Genomic DNA, 23985 nt, shown 5'->3' on the forward strand with positions numbered 1-23985 from the left:
TTCTTGAAACAAACTGAAACTTGTTTCTTTATAGGATTCATATTCTGTAAAAACTACTAAATCCTAAGTTGCTGACTTGTACAGTCATAATTAAGCATAGTGAGCCCAGCAACTTTATTAAATTAGGATAAGCACACCAACTATATTAAAAAAAGTCTACAAGTGTATAGATTACTTACATGGAAGAGCGCAGTGGGTAACAAAATAAGACAGGCAGATAAAAATACAGCACGTGCAGGAGAGAGATACAATTCAAATGGGATCCAGAACTGGAAAGCCACCAGGTATACCGTGCTTAAGAGCAACAGTTCCTTGACATACTTCCCTGATTTTGGATTGTATTTGGCACAACATGAAGTAGAAGAATACTCTTAAGATTCTTCTGTTCTCCAGATCTCTTATCTCAAGAAATATTTCCTATATAATTATATATAGGAAATAGATATACTTTATATAGGAAATACTTATTTTTATATATATGCCTGTATATATAACTATAAATGTCTGTCTATGCATGTGTGTACGTACATACGCACAAATAAAATTACTGGAAAAGATTCAATTATATGCAACTATTACATTACATTACTTAAGGCTTTCCATAGTATTGCCACGCACCACTCTTGATACTGGACAGCTAGTACGGAGGCCACTTGCACAGGAGTTGTTCAAGCTTTGCTTTGAAGATGGCTATATTTTAGCAAAGACATAGCAAGTTCTGTATAACAGCAAGCTGGCTTTCTGTCTTCAAATGAATTTTTTTCTCTCCCTTAACAGCAGTCGACAGATTTGCCTTTACTATACAAATTACACATATTTATAATAATTCCATCCTCTCTGAAGATCATCTTGAACATTTTAAGAAGGCCAAAAAGGCTTCATTATCTTGAAGTATAAAAGATTATCTCAACTGCATTTTATTCAGTGTCACACACCATTTGGATATTTTTCTATCACAAAGAAATTCACCAATATCACAAACCTTAAATGATGCTGCTAAAAATGTATACAGCTGGCTAAAAGTTGGTTTGTAAAGTAGATATTTATGGGGGTTTTCCCGCCTGGCTGGTTTCTCCGTTGACTCCTGTTAAAAAAAAAAACACAACACCAAACAAAACACAATACAAAAAAACCCAACAACCGTATATTACCAAAGCAGTTTCATAACCCTCTAAATTTCTATTTATTAGAATGTTCATCTTCAATACTTCCCACACAAATGGTCTGCCCATGCTGCATTGCCTACTACACAGTAAAGCAAAATGCCCAGTATTTGAACCAGAACTTTATATTATCCCATGCTTAAATTTGTTACCTAACTCTTTCTTACTCTCTAAAGCATCACCCAAGAAAAGAGTGAAAAAATTCACTCCTCATCTCAATTAAATAAATGAAAATCTAGATATTTCCTTTTGCCTCCAGATAAAATATTTTTTTATGCTTTCTCTGAAAGGGATATTTAACTTTCAGATGACTTAGCAAGCTGATGAACCTATCTGGCTGCATGACTGCTAGAGTGAAAACAAAGGAAGGGGTGAGTGTATGTGGACAGGGACAGGCATGGCACCCCTTCAGAAGTACCTCAGCTAGACCAATGTAAACCACTGGTGAAATGATGCCCAAACATTCATTTCTGCTATTTTTTTCACTATTGAAGCTTTGCTAAGGAGAGGAAAAAAAAAAAAAAAGAAGGGGGGAGGAAGACATTACTTGGATCAAACTCCACAGGTTTGAGCTACTCTTCACTAGCTTCTAGTCGGAGTTACGCCAGCTGTACTAACCTGCCCTGCACAGTGACAATGCTGAAAGAGTACACCATTTAAAACAAAACAAACAAACAAAACCCAGTTAAGATCTGTAGCTAGGTTTGTCACTGAAATGGAACTTACCTGCATTCCAGGTTTGTTCATTTGTGAAGCTAAATTCATTGGTTCCCTTTCAAGCGCTTGCAGCATTCGGAACATATCAATTGTTAATTCACTGAACTTGACCTGCAAGAAAGTCAAAGAGTTTACTCTGTCAGATACAAATTAAACACTATTTCTTTGGAATTATCCAGGTGAGAGATTCAACTGCATACCAGACAGACCATTTTCTGTCTCTCAGGAATCTGTCAGTGTCATCTCTGAATCTCTAAAGACCTGTGAACGACTTTTAGAAGAGCTCACGGAGGACGGAGTCTATTTATTACTGCTCTACCAGGCCAGTTCACCACAGTGCAGACCCCTGCTTCACAAATTACAGACTTTTCTGGGGTGTTTACAAATCAAGTGCTGAAACCACTAGGTACTATGAATTTAGACAAAATCTGAAAAAGGTACACAAACTGTAGTTTAGATACAACTCCCTTGCTTACCTGAAAAAAGCTCAGAGAGAAGTCATGAAGACTGTACAACTTCACTATCATCATCATCTAAAAAAACAAGATCTTGAATGTCTTTTGAAAACCCCTTCCTGTTGGAACTGAAGTTGCAACAAGCTGGAGTATGTCATGTGAAAGCCTAAGTCAAGCTTTTTCTAGACTTACCCCAGAGGCCTCTCGTGCTTGAACGTTGTTAAGAACAATACACTATCCATTGTATAAAAATCAATTGCATCTACTTAATTGACATGATGAATATAAGCAATAAGAGGTCACTACTACAGGTCTAATATCTAACATTTCATTTTTAGCTCTTATTTCTGAGAACCTCTTCTTCTTGCTGCCACTGCAAACATCACAATCAAAATATTTTAATGTTCGCCTCTATTGGAATCTCTGTTGTATGATCAGAAGAGATGTCAAAGGCGGAAGGACTTTGAACTCCAAAGATACAAACCCAAGTCCCCGGAATTTCTTTTACCTGGTTGTTGCAGTTTCCAATAATCAGCGCATCTGCAAGAGCAAGCTGTCCCACTATCATTCCCTGCTCCAGCAACGGAGCTCCTGTTTCAGAAAGCCTGTTAGAGGTGATTACAATGGTGTTGTCATCATTTAAAACCATGACAGGGTCTGCCTAAAAAAAGCAACCAGAATAAATCAGGAATTCAAAAAAACATCCAGATTTGTAGTCAGAGAGCAGTCCAAAGGTTTTGTCACTTACAGTAAACATTTCATAAGTGAGGCAGATTTTTAAAATTAACTTGCCACACATATATTTGTATATTTGTATGCAGGCTACAGCGTCATGCCTCACCACCTGGAAAAGCGACACCTCTTAGGGACTGCAAGCAAATACATGGTACAAGTACATGAAGGTACAGCAAAGAGAAAAACATACTTCCTCAAATGACACAAGCTCTGCTTCAGCTTTTCTATACCTGAGGAACCAAACGTCATCAACAACCTTTTAAATTCACACAGAATAAACTAAGCATTCCTACAATACGGAAGAATCCTGCACTATTTTAGTTCGCCTTCTCTTCCTAGAAATAAATAGCAAAGGAGATGAGCGAATGATAATACTGCCATCCGCTCTGGCAATATTTAAATAAATACTCGTGTTACATAGCGACATCTTGTACAAAAGGAGGGAAGTAGAACACTGTCTCATTTGACAGAATAAACAAATTTCTTTTCACAAACTTTAGAAGTTGATCCCATTACAACTATGCTAAGAGCCTATCAGTTAACTGCCGCGATTACCCCGCATTTTCCATTATATACTGCTTAGACATTGCCAGTCTAACAGACTGGTACTTCAACAAAGTACACTTTGAAACACAATCAAAACATCAGCAAATTGGATTGGCTTCCACAACAACAGGACTAGAGCTGGCAGTCTCTCCAAAATATTGACCGTGATAACTGCTGTGCTTTCTATTCCACCGTTTTCTGAACACCAAGAGTAAAACCAATAAGGTGACCAGGTGCATCTCAGCTTCACGCTTCTGTCTTCAATATGCTACGTGCCCCGGTCTGACTCTTCAGACGCTGTAATGGCTATCACTGTTACGCTACTGTGAAGACATTTCAGTGATTAAATTGGACAGGAATACTGTCCCTGCGCGTGGCACGCCTGCTTACCACATAGAGGCGGTGATACAGGAACACTTCGGTGAACAAGTCAGAAAATTTTACTCTTAAACTAACAACTGAAAGGGAATGGAATTCTCACCTCAATAAACGCTGCCACTTCCTGAAGAACCAGGTTCCACTCCACCTGATCTTCAGTATTAAAACGATGAGTGTAGTCTTCGATTTCATCCGACAGCTCCTGATGCAAAAAGTTCAAAGACAGATATCGTCACTTCTTAAACTGAGAGCTTAACAGGCAGTCAGTAACTTTACAGTTTGGTTAGCTGTGCTGGCCTTTAAGAATAATTAAAAAAAAAAAAAAATTACTTGAGAACATATGCAGCACACTTATGACTAACACGCCAGCCAAAACGCGCTCTTTCAGGAGCCATAATGCCAATGTTACACTGAGTTTTGGCAATGCAAAGTGTCTTTTAAGTAGGTCCAAATGCAAAGAATATCTGGAGTTAAGTATAACTATCCCACTCACATACAGCTATGTCACTGGTTATTACCATAAGCTATGGATACCAAGGACTCAAATTTCAGCTTACAAGTAACTTTAAATACATTGAGAAAGTGAATGGTGTGGCTTTTTTAGCTGCTACTAAGCTAAGCTAGCAGTTCAACTAAGCTTAGACACAAAGACAGCAATGCAACCTACACAAAACTGTCAATACCAGAAGCTGCTTGCAGCAAGGTTGTTGGAGGGGTTGGGGAAGCATATGCTGCCAGGAGCAGCATGCTGTTCCTTTGCTGTAGTTAAAGGGCACCTCCCTAGCCAGGCTGCAGCTATTGGAATATTTTTACTTGGTGTTCAAACAATGCTATCAAATCATTTGAGCTTAAAGTGTCATTATTAAATGTCTGATTCACAGCAGATATTCACTACGCTGGATGTCAGATATACTAGAAAAGCAATGATCAACATTGGCCTGTACGCCATTTGTTGTACCTGAAGCCTTGTGTTTATAGGCATTCAGTGCTTTACTCCCACGGCAGAGGCATATGCAGATCCAGCCTCTCCAATTTCAGAGTAATATCTATATCATTTAGCAAGATTTAATTTTGATGGGTCTCTGGAAGGTGCAAAATGTATTCAGGATGTGCTCTAGACATGGGACAGAGTGATAGCAGTTGGGAAGGGAAGAGAAATAAGCTCAACATCAAGCTAGGAGACACTGGCTTTCCAAGCAACAGCGTGTCACGAAGACTTGCTGGGGGAGATTCCACCAACGCCTTAAATCCACCACAGGAATGAAGATGTACTCAGAGTTATCGGATGATCCTCACACTTTCAGATTGATTTGTAAAGTTTTTCTCTAGTCAAATGTTCACATCATACTGAATCTTTCCATAGCTCTAGCCATGTTATTCCTTCCTTCTGTGGCATCCAACAGCACAATCAACTAAAGGAAGGGAAAAAAAAAGAAAAGCTATGCTGCAGCAGCAGCTAACATCATAGATCTAATGCGTGATATTTCAACTGAAATAGACTATATTATGGACTCCTTGATTAGGAGAAAAGCCCTGAATAACCAGCAACCTCCCACCCCTTAGCACCTTTATCCTCGTTTTAACATACCTTTACAAGGTCCTTTACAACATCCATTTTGTTGAGCAAGAGACAAACCACTATAAACCTTGCATAGTAACGCAGCTTCTTAACCACTAATTCAGGCCTAAACACAACAACAAAAACACCACAGCCAAATTTGAGATTAAAATAGAACATAGGTAGGCAACAGGGGTAACGGAGAGGAGGAGTTCAAGACTAGAGGAAAGCTGAACGCTCCGCAGATTGAGTTCTAACTGAATTCACGTGGAGATCAATGGCTACCTGGCTGCTTAGAGGTTTATTTAAAATCGAGTACAAGGACATAAAATATACATCAAGAAAGCCACAGCCTCCCCCTTCCCCACGGTTTCCTTACATGAGAACAGGCACGGGAGTCAGATATAATAGCTGGCTCTTCAAACCTTTTGACAGTTCACGGGCAATATCTGACCCCACTGCATCACCTGATAATGACAGCTGGCTCAGAGTTCACCCACCTGGGACAACTTAGAGATCTGCAAGTCAGCATAGCCCATAATTACTCATCCGTTTCTAAAATCTTCTGACAGCATCTAGAAACATGCTTGATCAATCCTACCTTCTCTGAAACAGCTCAAGCACTCAGACTGAAATTGAGAGATTTTTTAAGAGAGAAGATAATAGGATCAACAGATATCAGAACAGAGCAGGGCAACTTTTGTCTTTTTGTGGCACACAGGTGCATCTAGATATCAGCAAGACTAGAGATGTGTAATCAGTCTAAGTCCAGAGATCCTTGTGTGCTTGGCAGGAAACTCCCTAACCAACCTTCAGCGCTTTTCTTGATGATGGCTTCAGACCATTTCTTCCTTACTTTGATGAGGGAACCCAAGTTTACTGGCTAGAATGTAAGATCAAGATCCAGAACTGAGTCCTCTACCTATTCTTATTTATATCTATGTTCTTGGCAGGCAGCAGATTTTCTGCACTGCCATAACACAGCCCTGCTTTGAGTGTACCTTCCTCAGTATAGCGTCTTAAAAGGAAGACGTTACGCCTCCTGAAGTTCTTGGACCTTGTCCCAGTCAGTTACAGAGGGCTGTTGTAGTGCAGTACTAACTGATGTTCCCCTGAAAAGCCTGATTAGAATCAAACAGGTTCCTCTCCTTCAGCCCAACTGACTTATCTTCCAGCCTCAGCATACTAGGTCCCAGCACTGATACTGCTCAGGACTCAAAATGACAAAACTTTGGGGCTAATAGCTTTATAGCCAGGACCAGATAATAGAATATTCCTCCAGTCATACAGCAAAGTTCTTATTTATACCGAGGTTTTTAATCATGGCAGGAGGACTAAAAGAAACTTCCTCCAATTATACTGATTTTATCCCAGTTATGCTCCTACAGTTTATAGTTATTTGCTGCTTTCATACACTGTTCTAGTCTTGAAAAAAACCGAGGGCAGTCATTCAGACATACCTGTCTTCTTTGTTGACCTGGGAGTAGTATGACCTCTGCCTAATTGCTGAATAGAAGGAGAAAGCTTCATTGAGATAGCTGGTTTCTGAAGTGCGCAAGCTGCGGAGGAAGAACCAGATTAGCTCACTGCTTCAGATGGAAATCCATGCCAAACCCTCCCTTCCTGCCCCCTCAACCATCTTGTGCATCAATGGCAAAACTCCCTCCTCAAGTAACACTGTATGAAAGCCAGACTCTCATTCTTTGTGCCTGCTGGGAAGACAGATTTCAGAGCTTGGATTCCATTTCAGATAACAATCAGATCTGCCCATCTTGTGCCCCTATGTACAGGTGACAGGTTAATTCAAAAGTTTAAAGGAACATTAAGCTCCCAAATGTGTAAATCACTTTTGCCCAGGAGTCGAGTGCAGCACGCATGGAAGACTTACAGACACTTTTGAGGCAGGAGCTACGTCCTCAGGCAGTACCAACGTGACCAGCAATATGGTACTGGGCTCACGGGTGCCTTTCTCTGCAGCACCCCCATGCAGTCCCAAGGGCCTTCTCATTCAGAAACAGGCATCATGCCTCAACTGATACATTCATTTCTCCTGACTGAGCATCCAGATGTTTGGCATGGAGCTGCCACTAACGCTGCATTCCCCTACTGAAGCCTTTTCTGTGCTTACTTACTAATAATGGTAATAGAGCTGCCCAATCTTGGAAGCAATTTCCCCAATTTGCCACCGCTTCAACCCATACCGATTGTCCAATACTTGTCTATTTCGCAAGAGAGAAAAGAAAGATTAAAAGGCATTCCAGAATTTCTCAGAACATCACACCAGACAAGACAAAGAGCCATTGTAGGGCCAAATTCAGCTTTCATTACTGGTGTGGTATTCCCAGTAGCAGTCCCTCAGAGAGCCAACAGCACTGCATACACACACCAGAACAAGGACCATTTTCTTGCATAAACTTGCGAGAGCGAGACATAAGTATGTTGCACAAAATACACACAACAAAAGGTCAGAACTTCCCAGGAGAACACTCAGACTATGCAGCCAACGTAAGGTGTGAAAGATCAGAGCCCACACTGCAGCAAGACACTTCACACCATTCCAGATGGGTTCTGCACTGCAGAAACCATCATCCCAGCTTCTCCTTGGTAATATATTAAAGCAACATGCATTCAAGTAGAGCAAAAGGCTTTGCTGAAAAAGTCACGCTGAAAACGCTGCAACATTTTAATTCATTAGACTGTGAGCACTATAGGAAGTGACCATTCCCTCCCTTCATGCTTGAATAACACAGTGAAATCTCAATCTTAATTGGGGCCCCTAGGCATACCCGAGATTAAAGTTGCACTTAAATCCACAGAAAACGTCTGCCTACAACATTCCCTTACCGATGTTGCTGTTGAAACTTCCATAGTTTGGTGTAAACGTCAAATGTTCGCCCAAAATAGGATTGCCACTGCTTTTGCCCGTACTGAGGTAAATCCCTGCAACAGACAAGTGACAAAGGCAGAGTTAGGGAGCAGATTCCAGTCAGCTCCGCGCGGCAGCAGCGTGTTTGTGTCAATGTCAGAACAGCTTTGGTCAGAATTGACTTGAAATGCCTTGTAACTCTGCCTGCACCCAAAACTACAAGAACCACGATTGCTGTACTTTCTCAAAAGCTGTTGTTACTGAAATCTGCAAGGAAATCCTGTTTAGCTTGTAGGAAGTACATCTATCAGGATCTGACCATAGTATCCCTAAAAACATGCCACAAGCCAGACAGCATATTCATTTAACGTACATACAAGAAAAGACTGCATAGGCAGATACCTGAGGAAGATGCATGCACTGGGGGGAGGAAGAAATTCTTCAGTGCTGTCTCCTAATTACTGCTTCCTACTTTCAGATGAATTCTCTAGTCGCTTTTCAAATGCAAAGGGATTGAAGTTACCAGTGCTAACAAAGGCCCCACGCGTTTTGCAAATATTCCGAGTGATTGCCTACATTTAATCACTGTTTGGGGACACAGAGAGCCAACGTCTCAAACTGCCCGAGCTCTGCAGGTTCTGTACAAAAAAAGACGACGCTATAACATCAAACTGAAGGTATGCAGCTTAATCATGAGTTTTTGAAGTAAAATTTCTCCTGCTAAGACAGCAACTCGGCCTTCAAATGCAAGAACTGTAATTCAAACACTTATGCAAAGAACAGCAGAATTACTCCATTTATTCTAGCGTCTATTGCCAGTCAATATCCACAGTCCTTAATATCCTACCCGAGAGTGCTTGTCCCGCTACAAGTCAGACTGAGAAACAGTGCCCCGGCACAGCAAACCCCTTACAACAGACTTACTCTCCCTCCCCAAAAGATTCAACAAGATGAGTCCTGTCCAACAGCTTTCACAAGTTATACAGGTAGACATTTGCTTTTATGTTAGTTATGAACCATACGGTATATTTACAGTGTATTCATATGGTATTTATTATGAACATAGGACACACTGTGCACGAGCCTGTTCTCTCCAGATGTGCCCGGGATTCTGGAATGGCCACTCCAGCAGGCGGAATAGCAGCAGATGGAAGCAGTGCTCTCCATGAGCCAGCTAACATGAGTCAAGTGATTGGATATGTGCAAAAACATTGCTATTTATGGACAAATACACTCTAAAGGGCGAAAAGGAATCCATGCTCTCTAACCCCTGTAAACATGCCTTTATCAAGGTTCCTCAATATCATCAGGTTCTCAGCAGCATCAGAACAGGCCTACAAATAATCACTCCAAATAGGAAATGACCATGTTCCTACAGGTGTTTTCCAACAGGTGACTGAAAACATCTTAACGTCTTGCTAAAAGAGAAGTAATTTTATAGTTATACGCACAGAAAGCTAAACTGGACTCTTAAAATAACATAGTAAAAAAAAAAACCCTACCCAAGAGCAAGCAGAATAATCTAATGGAAATTAGTTCATTTAGACTCATTTAGACTGATAATATTTCTTGCTACTCATTAAGGAAACAATCTTTTTTAAACGGATGAGGCTGTTCAGTGTGTTTCAGATAGAGACCCTGTAACATCATACATAAATCAGCTGTCCAAATGTCACCAGGTCAGGCAAGCATACAGATGCTCACAGCTGACACTCACTGCGTCAGGCTACGTCATCACCCCAACGTTTGTCACCCTCTGCCTCATAGTTAGTGGCATGTCAGAACCTGAGACGACCTGTTTTTTCACACCAGCCTCCAGCGCCGTAAGGCGAGTCAGTCAATCCAGTTCAGTTCTGCTTTCGCGCCTCCACTCAGTTTCCATGCTGCGATATATTTCCGTCCAGCCCACAACTATGATGTAGTCCTAAGGATTTTGGCTTTAAAGGTTGTGCTCTCAATCCTAACAGCAGGCCATCACCTGGGAGTTACTTGAATCTCGGAACAAATGCAACAGAGAAGACTGAAAACCCTCAGTCCCACCGAGCACGTTGCCTACAGATCTATACTGCAGCTGATTCAAAGGAGGTATACAACTCCACGTGGAAGCGGCACAGCTTTTTCACAATGGTGTAATCCTTCATTTGATTCAAGAAGGATTTCTTCAGGGAATGCTCTTTGAAATCACAGTGCTGGTTAGCGTACCATCCAACACCTCCGTCTTCAGCAGGCGGGCACAGAAAAGCAGTATATTCCACTTCCGAGCCTGGGAGGTTGAGACTGAGGGAAACACCACCTTTTGGAAACCCTGCCATGTCCTCTGGAGGACTGCAAGCAAAGCAGTACACCACGATTTCCAGAGCAGCGTACTGGCACGTTTCTGCTAACTGTAATTGCTTTAACAGCACCCTAGGTAGAAAAGGAAATTAATATTCCTTTTCTCATCAGCCAACTGTACTTCCCACGCAGCTTGAAGGGACCTAGCTTAGTTACTACACGTAAAATGAATCTGTTATCAGCTATGACTCTTACCAGCCTGGAAAACGATTCCAGTACTTGCTGCTGCTATTCTATGAAGATGCCAAGGAATCTGGGCGGGATTTTACAAAAAAACACCCAAACAAACCAAACAACAAAAAAAAACCCTCAAACTTGCAATTGGCTGCTCAACATATTGGAACAGACTTTACTGTAGTGGGGGGTAAACAGGAGTATAAACATGTGCTTCAGGGCACCAACATCTTCATCCAAATATAGCTTGATACAACCACATGCAAATTTAAAGCATTTACTGCAACGAATGATTCACCACTTTCTATTGTTGTAATAGATGTAAACATTTTAGCTAAACAAAAGAAGTTAAGAAACTGTCCAAATACATGCCTAAGATATATTGGAGCTTTGCTATAGCAAGAGGTAGGGTTAAATTTAATTAGCACATCACAAGTTTCAATGTAAAAAAAAAAAAAAAATAAAAAGTGAATACAAATACAAAACAACACTAAAATTGATCATTAAAAAAAAAAAAAATATCAAAGTTCCCCAGCACTAACTTAAAGAATGACTGAATTAGCAAGTGGACTCGGAGAACTCCACCAGTAGTAAACTGGGTTTCTAGGCCAAGTTGCTTCAGACATTTGAGCAAAGGTCTAACATAAGGAAACAAGAAAACATACCCTTCTTCCCTCAAACACTGAGAAGCAGGTACGTGTACGAATTAAGAAATAAGCAGGTAACTACCTGCTGGTCACGCTTACGCATATATCCCTCATCAGGAAGCTAACACGCTCTTTATACCTCCCCTGTCATCTTCTCTTGCGCACCTCTGTCACCCCCTCGACTCTGCATGAGCCTAAGCATTCTTATAAAACCTACCTCAGCTCACTCTGCTGCATTAGTTTTGCATATATATGAAAATTAGTGGCGTTTTACAAAGCCTCTGTTAGGGCAGCAGACACGTGCTTGGCCGTTGTTGTCCACAGTCGCTGCTGGGTGTCCACACGTATATCTCGCAAGCAGCGTGCTTGCCTAATTGCAGCTGGCATAGCTGCACAATACCATGCGATTCCTCGGCTCCCCAGGGAACAGGAAAGATCTCCATGGAAACAGACAGTAGCACTTGTTCTTTTGATAGTATTCTGACATGGCTGTAATAAAACTTCATTTATGACAATACATTACCGTGGTTTCACCACAGACTGTTGCAGACAAGAGCTGCCATTGCTGCTATCCGTTTACTGTTTTGTGTTCTGAACATCGTGCACGTTGCTCCCGTGTATCAAGAAATTTTGCCGTGAGAAAACAGATGCATAAGCAAAAGAGGATATTTAGTGCAGGGTTTTTTTAATCAGACCAGAGGATCTGCATTATTTGGTGAGAAATAGCCCAAAAGAATACTAAAGACTCGGCTGATTGCAGAGCAGATCATTAATACAGCTCCTCCCACTGAAGGAGACAGAGAATATATGATCCAGAAGCAATTACACACCCAACTTGAGAGCAGAAGACCTACGTTATAGAAAGACATTTTGCTACTTCCAGATCTACAGAAGGATACTAGAGCAACATGGAGAGAAAAAGGCAACAGCCGCATCTTCCTCTGGGGTGCGCCTGGCTGAGGATGCTGGCTCCCGAACAGGCAGCGGCGGGGTACGCGCTCGTGCTGTTAGTGATCACCATCGCTCGTGCTGTTAGTGATCACCATCGGCTCTGCAGGAGGGAGGAACTGGCAGCAAGGAGCCACCCAGATGCAGAGGAGGGAATGGAGATGCTTTGATTTAGGACAGCTCTATCCAGACAAGGAAGGCAGTTACACCCTTCATTACAACAGCCTCCAACAACAAGTGGAGACAATTTCTTGGCTTTTAAAACATTCCAAACCGGACGTGAAGACACAAACTCAGATGTTCTAAAAGGATGGGTTTCTCACACTGGGCACAGAAGACTGGTTCCCTTGCCACACTGGAGTGGCTGGTGCATAAATTTCACAGACAGTCCAGAATTTTATCCAATTCTTGCTGTACAGACTCAGCAAAGACCAGCACTACCTATGTGCTCACAGTTCATTTTCTGTCAGTAGTTCATTTTGGCCATGCTGCTGGCAGAAGCCAGGTAATGCTGGCCGAAAACCAATTAAAGGCGCTGAGGCTGGTTTGGCCAGCACCGCATAGAAGTTGTCACACAGGGACAACTTCCAGAGACGTAAAGATGTTGAGAAAGTCCTAAAGACTCAGCAGTACACTTCAAAATGGAAGGTTACAATAACAGTAAGTTTAACATTCAAAGCTTTAAATACACTCACAGTTTTGACAGGTGATAAAAAAGACAATTTCCTTTTATGTTCATAGGCTTGTAGTAATTACAGGCTCCTATTCCCAGAACCTAAGCAGCAGTGGGATAGGGGCATTGCGGCATAGCTTCCCTGTCGCCTCTCGTGACCCACAGAGACAGTAAGCACACCAGCAGCGCTCGCAGTAACTTGCCTCACTGATGCAATCGGTGTGAGAAGCCAGTCCCTTCCCAGTACCAGACAGGGTAGCACCTGCAGCATCACCTGAAGCTAGCAGGGTCCTGTTGTTTCCACGGCAGCAGCAGCAGCATGGAACAAAACTAAGAGGTTCAACTTGCATCTTACTAGAAGTCTACAAAATAAATGGTTAAACACTGTCACCTCTTTCCACGAAAGGACAGCAGTCGTGATTCTTGCAGCCTGCACAACGAGCAACAAGACCTTATAATCCAGGAAAGTATGATGTATGTGGAAAGCCTTTTAATTTCTTAAAGTTTCAGCTTCTATGTGATACTGAACACATTTAAGCACTTTTTAACATTAAAAAGAAAATAATAACTGGTGACAGTACACCATGAAAAACTGCTTCCTAACATGCTCCCTCTTTCCAGCCTTTATTCAAGAAAAAAGCAAGTGGGAGTGGGAAAAGGAGAGAAGAGAGCAATTGGAACATACTTCATTAACAGTTGTTTCTAACTTATAGCTCAGGGTGTTCAAAAAGGGAGTATGGCCACTAGAAAGATAACCTCCCCTCTAAGTTACTCTCGCAGGCATGGCCACAAAAGGATGGTATCACTGGTAGCGTGAGCATGAAGCATACTTTGGAGCAGCAACCTTGGCAGATCATCATATGTTTTCCTCAAATGCTGTATTTGGCATCTGCATTGGGAAGAGAGGAAGGAAATGCTACTGAAACAAAGACGTGGCAGGCTGAGCCCTTGCATTTTTGGCAGCAGCAACAGCTAAGCAGCTGCCAACACAGCTATAGGCTCAGTTCCCTGTAGCTGAAGTGCCCAGAGGAGGTTTCAGGAAGGAAATCATTGCTCTCCTCTCCTCCCCCATCACTTCTTTTCCATGAAACATGGTAGGGACAAGAGGATGGCATAAAACACAGCAGCAAAGGCCATCATCATCTTCAGAACAGAAGAAGGCAGGCATGCATCAAATGCATTTATTATGCTAGAGGGAAAAGCAAGCAACTGGACTAAGAATTAGGATACTTGCCAAGTCATTTCCAGGTGAACTACCCAGAAGAGAACAAGCACTAACAGAAGAAATACCTGAAAATTATAATGCTGCTTTATCCAGTCATTATGCCCACCGGAATCACAGGCCTTATAGGTGAAATGGTGGTCAAGTTCAGTGCAAGAAGCAACTACATTAATCGTGTCAAGTTGCAGTAAGGACAGAGGCAGGCTCCCATTCCGGCATGTTCTTATTTTCACACATCAGAGCCAGCTGCTGAAGCCCATCTCTCTATTTTTATTGCCCAAATTTCATCCAAAGTTACTTTCCCTTTTCTTTTCATCTAGCTGGATAAGAAGGTTTCTTTTTAGCAAAGTACCATGGATACACATGGAAACTACATCTCTCATCTGGAAATCCGACACAAGTACTAACTCCATCCATGCCCAAAGGAAAAGACAGAATGGCTGTAGGTGCTTTGCCATCTCTGTGATCTGAACTTGAGCATCGCGCATCCAGACGTGAACTGTATTAATTTGTACCCTTCAGTGACTCAGGACAAAATTTCAAGCAAGCTACATCAGAAAGCCAATGCAATGGCATATATGGCCCTGGAAATCCTGCCCTCAAGATCTCAGTCCTTTTGCTTTTGACCCTGTTTCGTAGGGTGCTGAATGCAGCACCAAGAACTCCTTGTCCCTACTGCCCATTTACCATTCAGATTTTGGAGCACAAACTGTTTGTTTTGGATATGGTAATCAACTTCTAAAGCACATGAAATGATTATCAATAGCGGGGGGCGGGGGGGAGAAGGAATTAAAAACATCTTTGCTAACCATCTGTGTTTGAATAACAGCACGCTATATGGGCCCAAACATACAGTATTACTCAGAGACCAGTAAGACGCTGAACTGCCAAGAAGATATGAGCTAAAAACCATGTTGCTCAAGAGACTCTACAGCAAAGCTTAGAAATAAAACAGCTCTTGAATACAAAATCTTTAATTCAGCATATATTGACATAAACAGGATGCCTATATCACTGTCCAAACGTGAACTGTTTTCCTTGAACTCCCCTTACTCTTATTCCCCTTCTTACTGGTGCTGACAAAACAGCTAGACTTCCTAGGTGTTATTGCAGATGTTTTGTAGATAAATGCAGATTTTACCTTTCTCCACAGTTCAGATTAAGGATTTGTTTCACCAGACACATACAGGCTATGGGTTGGAGGTTTCCGTTTATCACTTCCTAAATTCCTTCCCAAAAAATATTCCCTCCCTGCCTTTCCTCCCACCTAGGCCAATCCTTCTCATCCTCTTTTTTTTTGGTACAGAGACTGTGGGGTTTTGGACTTGCATGCTGTTGAACACACACAGCCACACCTAGTCCTTAACTGTGTACTGCATACACAGCATTTCAGTACGAATTCTATCAATTTCACAGAATTTCCTACTTCTAGTTTACTGCTAACTGACATGACTGCGACACTCAGCTCACCTTTCTCACAGTTCCTTCCCTACCGTCTCAGAAGAAATGCATGAACCTCTGCTCCTACAGACATTCTTACACACATGGTCCAAACCTACCTATACATAGGTACACATCGTGCCCTCCTAAACGAACTTACTGGCTTTGAGTTCGAAGTGTTCTTGTACAACTGACTTCAGCATCACTCATGTACTAAAGTGTATGTTCCAATACTTTTCTGAAGGAATACTGTCAAATATTCACTAACCTTAGGCCATTGAATAGCTGTTTAGATTTATCCAATAAGTAGCAAAAGTCTGTCACTGTTTTCCTCTCTGCTTGAGGAATATCATCTTCAGCTCCTCCTGATGACATGATTTCTTTTAGGGCAAACTCAGTCCTATGAAGAAGAAAATAGCCATATTACTCAAAAATTGAGGGCTACTATGAACTCATCCAGATTAGATGCATGTACAGTTCCATGGGGATGGTAACAAAGAGCATGCAATTCTCCCACAGGTTACTCTTCTCAACACTCATTAAAAATAACAGCTGATAATCAAAGCATGGGACTAATTATTGCACAATGCACTAGTTAACAGAGCAAAATTAAAAATAAAAGTGGTACAAGAGTCATAAAAAAAAACAACTCTGAGGACTCTATTCACAAACACAAAACTGCCAACAAAAGGACTGGAACACAAACAGTACTTGGGTTTCATACTTGGACAAAGAAATCCTCTCTAAATTTGCCTTTCTGCAGAGGTGTTTATCCTGCAGCCGTATTTAGAGAGACTAGCCTCAGTTCTGTTTACATTTCATTTTCTTCTATAACTGCTGAAAACTGTAGCTCACTAGTTCCTATTGCTAAAACATAGCAATTTTAGACAGAATGCTAAAAAATATCCTGCTTCCTCTCTACTCCCTCATGACTGTTTAATTCCATGGCTTGCACTGCCCACAATTATACCTGCAGATCTATTTTTACTGTTCATATGAGCAAAATGCCATATTGTACAGTAATCACCTGAACAAAAACCTAAGATATAATGTAGATAATCCTAGTATTCAGTAAGTAAGGGAATACGAAAGCCTATAAAGGCAGAATGGCTTTTAAAATTTTACTTGAAACATAAATAGATATAAAATTATCCTTTTGATCATCCAAAGGTGAGCTACAGATTCCTCAGCAGCAGCCACAAAACAGGCTCCTCTGAAAATGGCTGCCAGGCCTTTGGCTCTTCTGTGCTCTCTAAGAATTTTAGTGCAAGATAAAGACACCTCTAACTGGGCAAATGCAGAGTTTTTACTTTCAGCAACTTCTCTACCGGTTCTGGTAAGCACTTTTGGTAAGCAACAAGTTTCCATTTGTGCAGAAGCTCTGTTTGGATGCTATGTGCACAAATCATTACCTACAAGTCCCAATTCAAGCCAGGAAATGGCAAAGCTAACTCCTTACGATCACTGGAAAGTAGCCAGAAGCATCCTTGATCAATTGTCAGGAAAAACCTTCGTAATAACCAAACAGACTTTAGAAATACTGCCCTGAGCAAACATTATGTGCCTATCAAATGCAGAAGAAATCGGCAGCTCCCCCCAGCTGTGGGGGATAAGTTAGTGAGCATACCCTGCCAACCCAGCATTTCCCTGATCTCCCAGTTCAGACAAGATGCAGCACACGTTCACTTGTCTTTTATACGCCCACCTGCCAGTGCACTAGAGCACTAGTGCAAGGGCACGGGGTGCGCTGCACAAACCGCTTGTCGAAGAGTTCCAGAAAAAGGTAGGAAGCATCTGCTTATCGTCAGGTAACTGCAATATGGGTGCCAGACAGCGCAGGAGAGTTCAAAACACACCAGCCAGATGTCACAAGCTGTTGGCATGAGCCTAGCAAGCAGGACATGAGTATTGTGAAGCACCGGCCTGTGTTTGAAATCTCTCAACGTTTACATTCACACAGCATGAAAGAAACAACACCGAGTACTTAAAGCACCAACACATGAAATCGAAGTGAACAGCGAGAGCTAAGGAACAGACATCAGAAGCAGCCAGGAGGTGACTCAGGAATTTCAGGGAGAGGGACAATACCCCAGGTCCTGTGTGCTCCGCAGCAAGGGTGACCTAAATCCTGCGGCGAGGCCCCTGGACTCCGCAGCGCTCCGCTCTGGTAGACCAGGCACTCTAGAGCAGCTTCAGATACATTTTCAAAAAATGAGGAGCTTGCTTAAATTGCAAAATACGTTTCATACAGTCTCTGTATCGTTCCTTTAATTTAATGGTAAAGTCGATTTTATTTTATGCTACCCTGAAGTTACACTATCCAACTACCCCAACTGCTGCTAACGTTGGCCAACCGAATCTGTGTTAGCCCTGCTGCAGGCAAGAAAAACCAACTGCAGTTCTCACGTTGAGGGAGTCTGCTAGACCCACGGCGAAGAGGGCCATTTACACCACCAACAAAAGACATGCTAGAAAATTCACTGCCTGCTGGTCTGAAAGGTGTAAGAAGGCAGGAAAAATAATTGTTGCAGAGACAGGAGAAAAAAAAACTCTTTCAGGGTATAGACAATTAAGGTGTATTTTGAAAGCCTACTCCAAGCCCAGCCAGCTCCTAAATATTTAGCACAATACTAGTGTGTGGAAAGTTAGAAGAACTGAGAGAAGAAAGAAGGGGCGGGGGGAAGCGGGGAGAGAGATTACCAAACTGAAAACAAAACACTGGAGAATATTCAGTACGGTCAGGCTCCTGATATGGCTATCGGCACGTGGCTTTGGAGCTATTACTGAAGCAGAGGGCAAAAGCACCTTTTCTGCTCATGGAAAGAAACTGCCGAAAGCAGAGGGAAGAACCTGTCTTCTTATCAGAGACTGCTGGTGAAGGAACCTAGGAAACAAACCACATGTAAGCACATTCCGACATTCCACAGAGACCTGACACATTAGTATACCCTGGAGACACTCCATAGGACATTCGGTTTTTCCTTTATTCACAGGTTCAGAAATTAAAAAATGTACGTTGCAGTCAAGCCACACAGATGGCATTACAGCAAGCAGTAGCCTTAGTTTAGGCTAAAATGTGGTATTATGTAGCCAGGGTGAGGAATAAAAGGCAGAGATTTACATGCAGAAGGAGCACACTAGAATAGTCAGGGGTTTTCTTTTTGAAAGAGAGGCAATGAAGTTACGCCTCAGTCACTCAAAGGTATCTCCAGGAAAGAATCCCTACTGGTAAAACAGACTGTTCCACACAGAAGACGTGAAACTACAGTACCTGCAAAATTGCATCTTCACTCTGCAACTGAGTAAGCTGAAATCTTAAAAACCACATATGCCAACATGTGTATACATACATCGAGACTTTAGCTTGTATTGCTTTAGAGATCAAAATATCAATAAATGCCTGATCAAGGTCCACATTAAAGCAAAGCTGCCAAAAGCACAAAAAGCAGATACCTAAAAAAGAAAGCAAAACAAAAAACCATGAAGCAGCAGAAACACAAGTATGAAAGGAAGGGATAGGAGAACAACAAAAAAAAATCATTAGAATACAGAGATAGATGATTAGTTCAGGGGGAATACAACAAACCCTGTGTCCTCTAAAATCTTACAAAAAGTTCAGGTTTATTTGCAAGAAGCAACTGGTTTTTATGTATAGAGGGCCTGCCTGCCAGGCAATGTCTTACTACAACAATAAAAGACTTCTGATACAACTGTATGTCACATGAACCTAGCAAAGACAATAAAAAGTAGATTGTGTTGAAAAATGTAACAGTTCCACTGCATATGATTACCCCTACATTTTATGTTTTTTTAAGCCGATATTGACCGTCACAGACACGGGATGCTCTCAGTGTTCCAGGGAAGGTTATCATCCTGGCACCACCGGCAGCGTGAAGATGGTGAGAAACAGGACAGGCCAAAACACACACCAGCTAGTAGCAGTATTTGACGTTGTAAAGCACTATTAGCGAACATGACCAGAACAGTGGTTTAGAACAGAGATGTACTTCTGTCCTTAAGGTGCGCGTGGGGTGGGCTGGGATGGGGCGGCCAAGGGGGCCGGCTGGAAGAAGAGGGGAAATCTTTCTGTTGCAAATGGCAAAATTTTTACCGACCTTCTGCTAAAACGTCTAAGTCTGTTCATTATTTTAATTTCCATTAAAACCAATACTCAGCAGTAGGCTATTGATACAAAAAGACTGAAATACAGCTAATAGTAGTAAATTAAAAAAACTCACTATGATAGTTGCTGCTGTGAAAACATCCCTACCACTCAGCATTCCAAATATGCCTTCTACCTGGTTCTAATCTGGATTGCCATATGTATTTCATATGACAGAAAAGAAAGACTTGCATGTTAGGCTCGGAATAAAACACTCAATGCTTACTTTCATCAACATGCTTTGAATTACACACTCAATGCTTATTCTAAAAAGGGCTTTGAACAGAACTCTACAAGAAACTGGAAAAACTCTGCCCTGTATCACGGTCTGTAAAAATTGTATTGGCCAGCTTTTCCGACATGCCTGGCCTAACTTCGTTGTTTGTCAAACATTTTGATGGTATTCCTCTCACTCAACCTTAAGCACCTAAACAGTAAGACAGATGCAAAAATTACTGTCAGTTTCTACCGACGCTTTTAGAGGGAGGGAGGTGATCAGAAGACACTTGATCGAAGACATCAGAATGAACGGAGAAGACTCTGGGTGCTTATGAAAAGCTATTTTGTTAGTACATGATGAATTACACACGCAAGCCTCAGCGTGCCCTCTTTGTTTCTGGGTTATTTTATAATAAAACAGCTAAATCACAGTTAAAAGTAGAATGAAATGAAACCTTAGTTACCCACACAGTTATGAAACTCTCTCTGTTCTTAATGACCTGAAGATGCAAGCACAGCTGCCTGTGGACAGAAGGGACACAACAGACACACCACCCCTGGGATGACAGGAGGAGTATGCTCAAAATAATCAACTTCATGGATGAGATCAAGTTTCACTCTCTGGCAGGATAATGAAAGGCACGTTCTGGCTCTGCCACAGACTGCGCTCAGAAAACAGGAGTACTTCTCAACTCTCCAGTGTATTCACACGTGTACACAGTATAGGGGAAAGTCCTACTGAAAATCCTTAAAGGTTACACTTTAAAAGCAGGAGTCCTGCTCAGAATGGACTGGCTTCTTACCCACTACATGTCAAAATTATCTTCATGATGATTGTAAAATACCACACAGAAAACACATTATAAAAATATTCAAACTGAATCACATCACGGGCAGTCTTCCTTCTAGGAAAAAATAATCAGGAAAAAAAATAAGGGCTTCAACCAAGAAAGAAAGAAAAGCAGTGAAGAATTAAGCACAGTAGTAATAAGCATGGCAATTTCCCTGTGAGACATCTTTAGAAAAGCTGCCAGAAGGTAATTCTTCTACAGATCTCAAATTCAAAGAAGCATTTTGGTTACAGACATGAGACAGGCGCTGCTGCAATTTAAACCCTGGTTTCACTCAGCCACGGCACATGCCTGAATATGAAGGAACGATGGGAAGGGAAGATGGAAAGAAAAAGGACAACGGGAGCCATTAAACGATAGGTGAAGCTAGCTTTTCCAGCTGACAGAGAAGGAAAATAAAATTAGTTATCTCATGCACTGGTTTTGGCTTATCATGCTCCGGAGGGGGTGGTATTTGGTGCTGTACAAAGAAAGAACTACTATCACGAGCAGCTCAGGAAAGGAGGAGGTCTTCCCTGCACTAGAGGCTGTGCTGTAATGCAGCAGCGTTACAGACAGGAGAAAGAATTATTATTAGAAACAGCAAGTGGGCACAGCAAAGGGAAGAATATAGCTACTGACATCGCCCTTTCCTCAGGGACTGCTGAGCTCCAAATGAAAAATATAAATAAAATGCAACCAGTAGTACATCCACAATGTGGACCTCTCCTTCCCTTTGATACTAGATGTAACCCCACAGATCTGTACTCCTCCTCTGCAAACAGACAGTTCTCTGAGTTTTGACAGCTCAGCTATAGCAGAAATATCACCTACTTAATTTTTTGTTCTTGTATTTGATGCTTTCTGCTTTCTTTCATGCAAAAGAAACTGTTGGGCTGTTTTGCGTGACCTTTTTTTTTTTTCTTTTTTTTTTTTTTTTCCAAGTAGCACATGTTAAAAAAAACGATCTCCAGAGTCTGCAAAAGGAGACACTGAAACACTGGTTTAAAAGACTGTTAAAAGAAGTCAGAAAATGGTGACTTCCAGCAGAACTTATTATTCTCTCAAAGATTTTGCCAACTCCTCAGGCCACACAAGGCAGAAAAATCGTGCTAGCCAAGCACTGCACTTCGCGTGCCAGGTTCTTTCCAACATACTCTCAGAACGCACAATTCCAGGTTTGCTTAGTACAATACATTAATAGCTTTTAGAAATTCATCCCATTGCAGCACCCAGGGTAGAAGAGCTTACAGGCATCCCAGAGGATGGCAAGACTATGCAAAGCAGTTGGAGCTGAAAGGCAGCAGGAGAAGGGGTATGGGAAACGGATGAAAGTTTCATGATGCTAGCCAGTATTTTTAAAGTTATGTGTCACTTACATCACACACGTTTCCACTTCCCTGTGGTTTGCCGTCTTTTGGCTACGGTTTTCCAGGCTCAGCTGGAAGGGAAAAAGAGTGCTGAAGTCAACAGTATGCACTCCCCACCGGCCCTACGCTGGGACTCGGGCCTGTAAAGCAAGGCACGCTTTGTGAACAGTGAAAGAATACTCTGGTTCAAGGAAATCAAGTTGACAATGAAAGTCAAGCACAGATATGTTAAATAACTGTATTACATGCACATCTCCTTAGCCAGATTTATTACTTAGCCAGGATCACGGTGACCTGCCATTCGGCTGCCTGGTAGGAGAGGGTGGTCATAACTTCACATCTGACACTCACAAGCAAATAAAACCTCACTCCACAGAAAATTTAGTGATACGGTAACTGTATGGCATACTGTACAGACGGAAGTTCGGAACATAGAAACTCTTTTGAGTAAGGACAGGTAGAACCGGGGCAGCCTCCTAGAGCTGCATAGCAGAGCTGGCTGGAGGCAGCGCCTCGAACTCTTGACAGAGCATTTGTACCACCCTTCCGTCTTTTTTTTAAGCCACCTCTTCTGCTCGGTTGTGGAATTGTGTCTCCTGCCTTCCAGTCAGCCTGGACAGCCTCAGCACATGAGTATTTAGAGGATAAAACCCACGAGTAGCTATTAGCAGTGCTTTATCTACTTCACCTAAATGGTCAACGGAAAGAACAACTCTCCTCTCACCAGAGCATCAGCATTAGACTTAAAACTCTCATCTTGTACGACTAGAGGCAAACTGTCTCATTACAAAGACTTTAGCGGCACATTTGTTCTGTCTGGTATTTTAGCACAGAAATCAGAGTCCGTAGTACTGAACACAAGCAGTACAGAGTACAGACACTTCACATACATGATATACAACCCATCTTTCTTACTTCAAAACCAGAAGAATTTAGTCTTAAGTTTTTAGACATTTATACTTTAAACTGTCACTCTCAGAAAAAATCGTTATGATTTTGTAAGTATAAGCAGGAGCGCATCTTTCAGAAGCAACTCTTCCAAAAATCAGAACACGCCACTCGTTGTGTCATTTAACAGGCGACTTCACACACCTTACAAATACTGATCTCCATGGCGTTACAACCTTCCAAAGACAAACTTTGGATGTTAAACGTTCACACTATGCACAAGAACAAATTTATTACAATGCAGAGAACCGATCAATGTGACCCAGTGAAGTTTCTTGGCTAAAATTAGAACGAGAATCTGTATTTTATTTCAGGCTCCAGCCATTTTGATCACTGAGCCTTCAGCTCTGTCCCTTAAATAACCCATACACAACCTTCTGGACACGACGGCAGATGCAAATCTGGATGCAAAACAGGACAATCCAGGATGGTTAATGCTGGGGACGGGGATAGGAGGGAAAGGAAGAGCATTCCCTTTTTTTGGAAGAAATGCTCTTGGTTTTTTTCACCCACCCACCTGAAGACAGCGAACTGCAAACCAAGCAGTGAACTAGGGTGGGTTGGCTGTACTGATTAACTGTTAGCCTGAGAATCAGAGCT

The 23985-nt window shown here is 41.9% G+C and overlaps 1 protein-coding gene across 2 annotated transcripts in view; it reads right to left on the reverse strand.

Annotated features, from left to right (window-relative positions):
- Positions 1–22511, reverse strand: part of SCAI (suppressor of cancer cell invasion) — a 36318-nt gene extending 13807 nt beyond the window's left edge. Inside the window, exons 1-10 of one of the 2 annotated variants that reach the window (XM_082327347.1) lie at positions 22447–22511; positions 16125–16256; positions 8397–8492; positions 7685–7771; positions 7013–7111; positions 5583–5679; positions 4098–4196; positions 2844–2996; positions 1890–1991; positions 983–1084 (exon numbers count right to left, since the gene is read on the reverse strand). In XM_082327347.1, the coding sequence (XP_082183473.1) occupies positions 983–1084; positions 1890–1991; positions 2844–2996; positions 4098–4196; positions 5583–5679; positions 7013–7111; positions 7685–7771; positions 8397–8492; positions 16125–16256; positions 22447–22448 (969 nt within the window). In that variant the 5' untranslated portion in view covers positions 22449–22511. The remainder of the gene's footprint in view (positions 1–982; positions 1085–1889; positions 1992–2843; positions 2997–4097; positions 4197–5582; positions 5680–7012; positions 7112–7684; positions 7772–8396; positions 8493–16124; positions 16257–22446) is intronic. The other variant, XM_082327346.1, reaches the window with a different exon arrangement.
- Between the last annotated feature and the right edge of the window lie 1474 nt (positions 22512–23985).

This window comes from Platalea leucorodia (assembly GCF_965183815.1).
Source record: "Platalea leucorodia genome assembly, chromosome: 15".
In the NCBI taxonomy this organism is placed as follows: Eukaryota; Metazoa; Chordata; class Aves; order Pelecaniformes; family Threskiornithidae; genus Platalea; species Platalea leucorodia.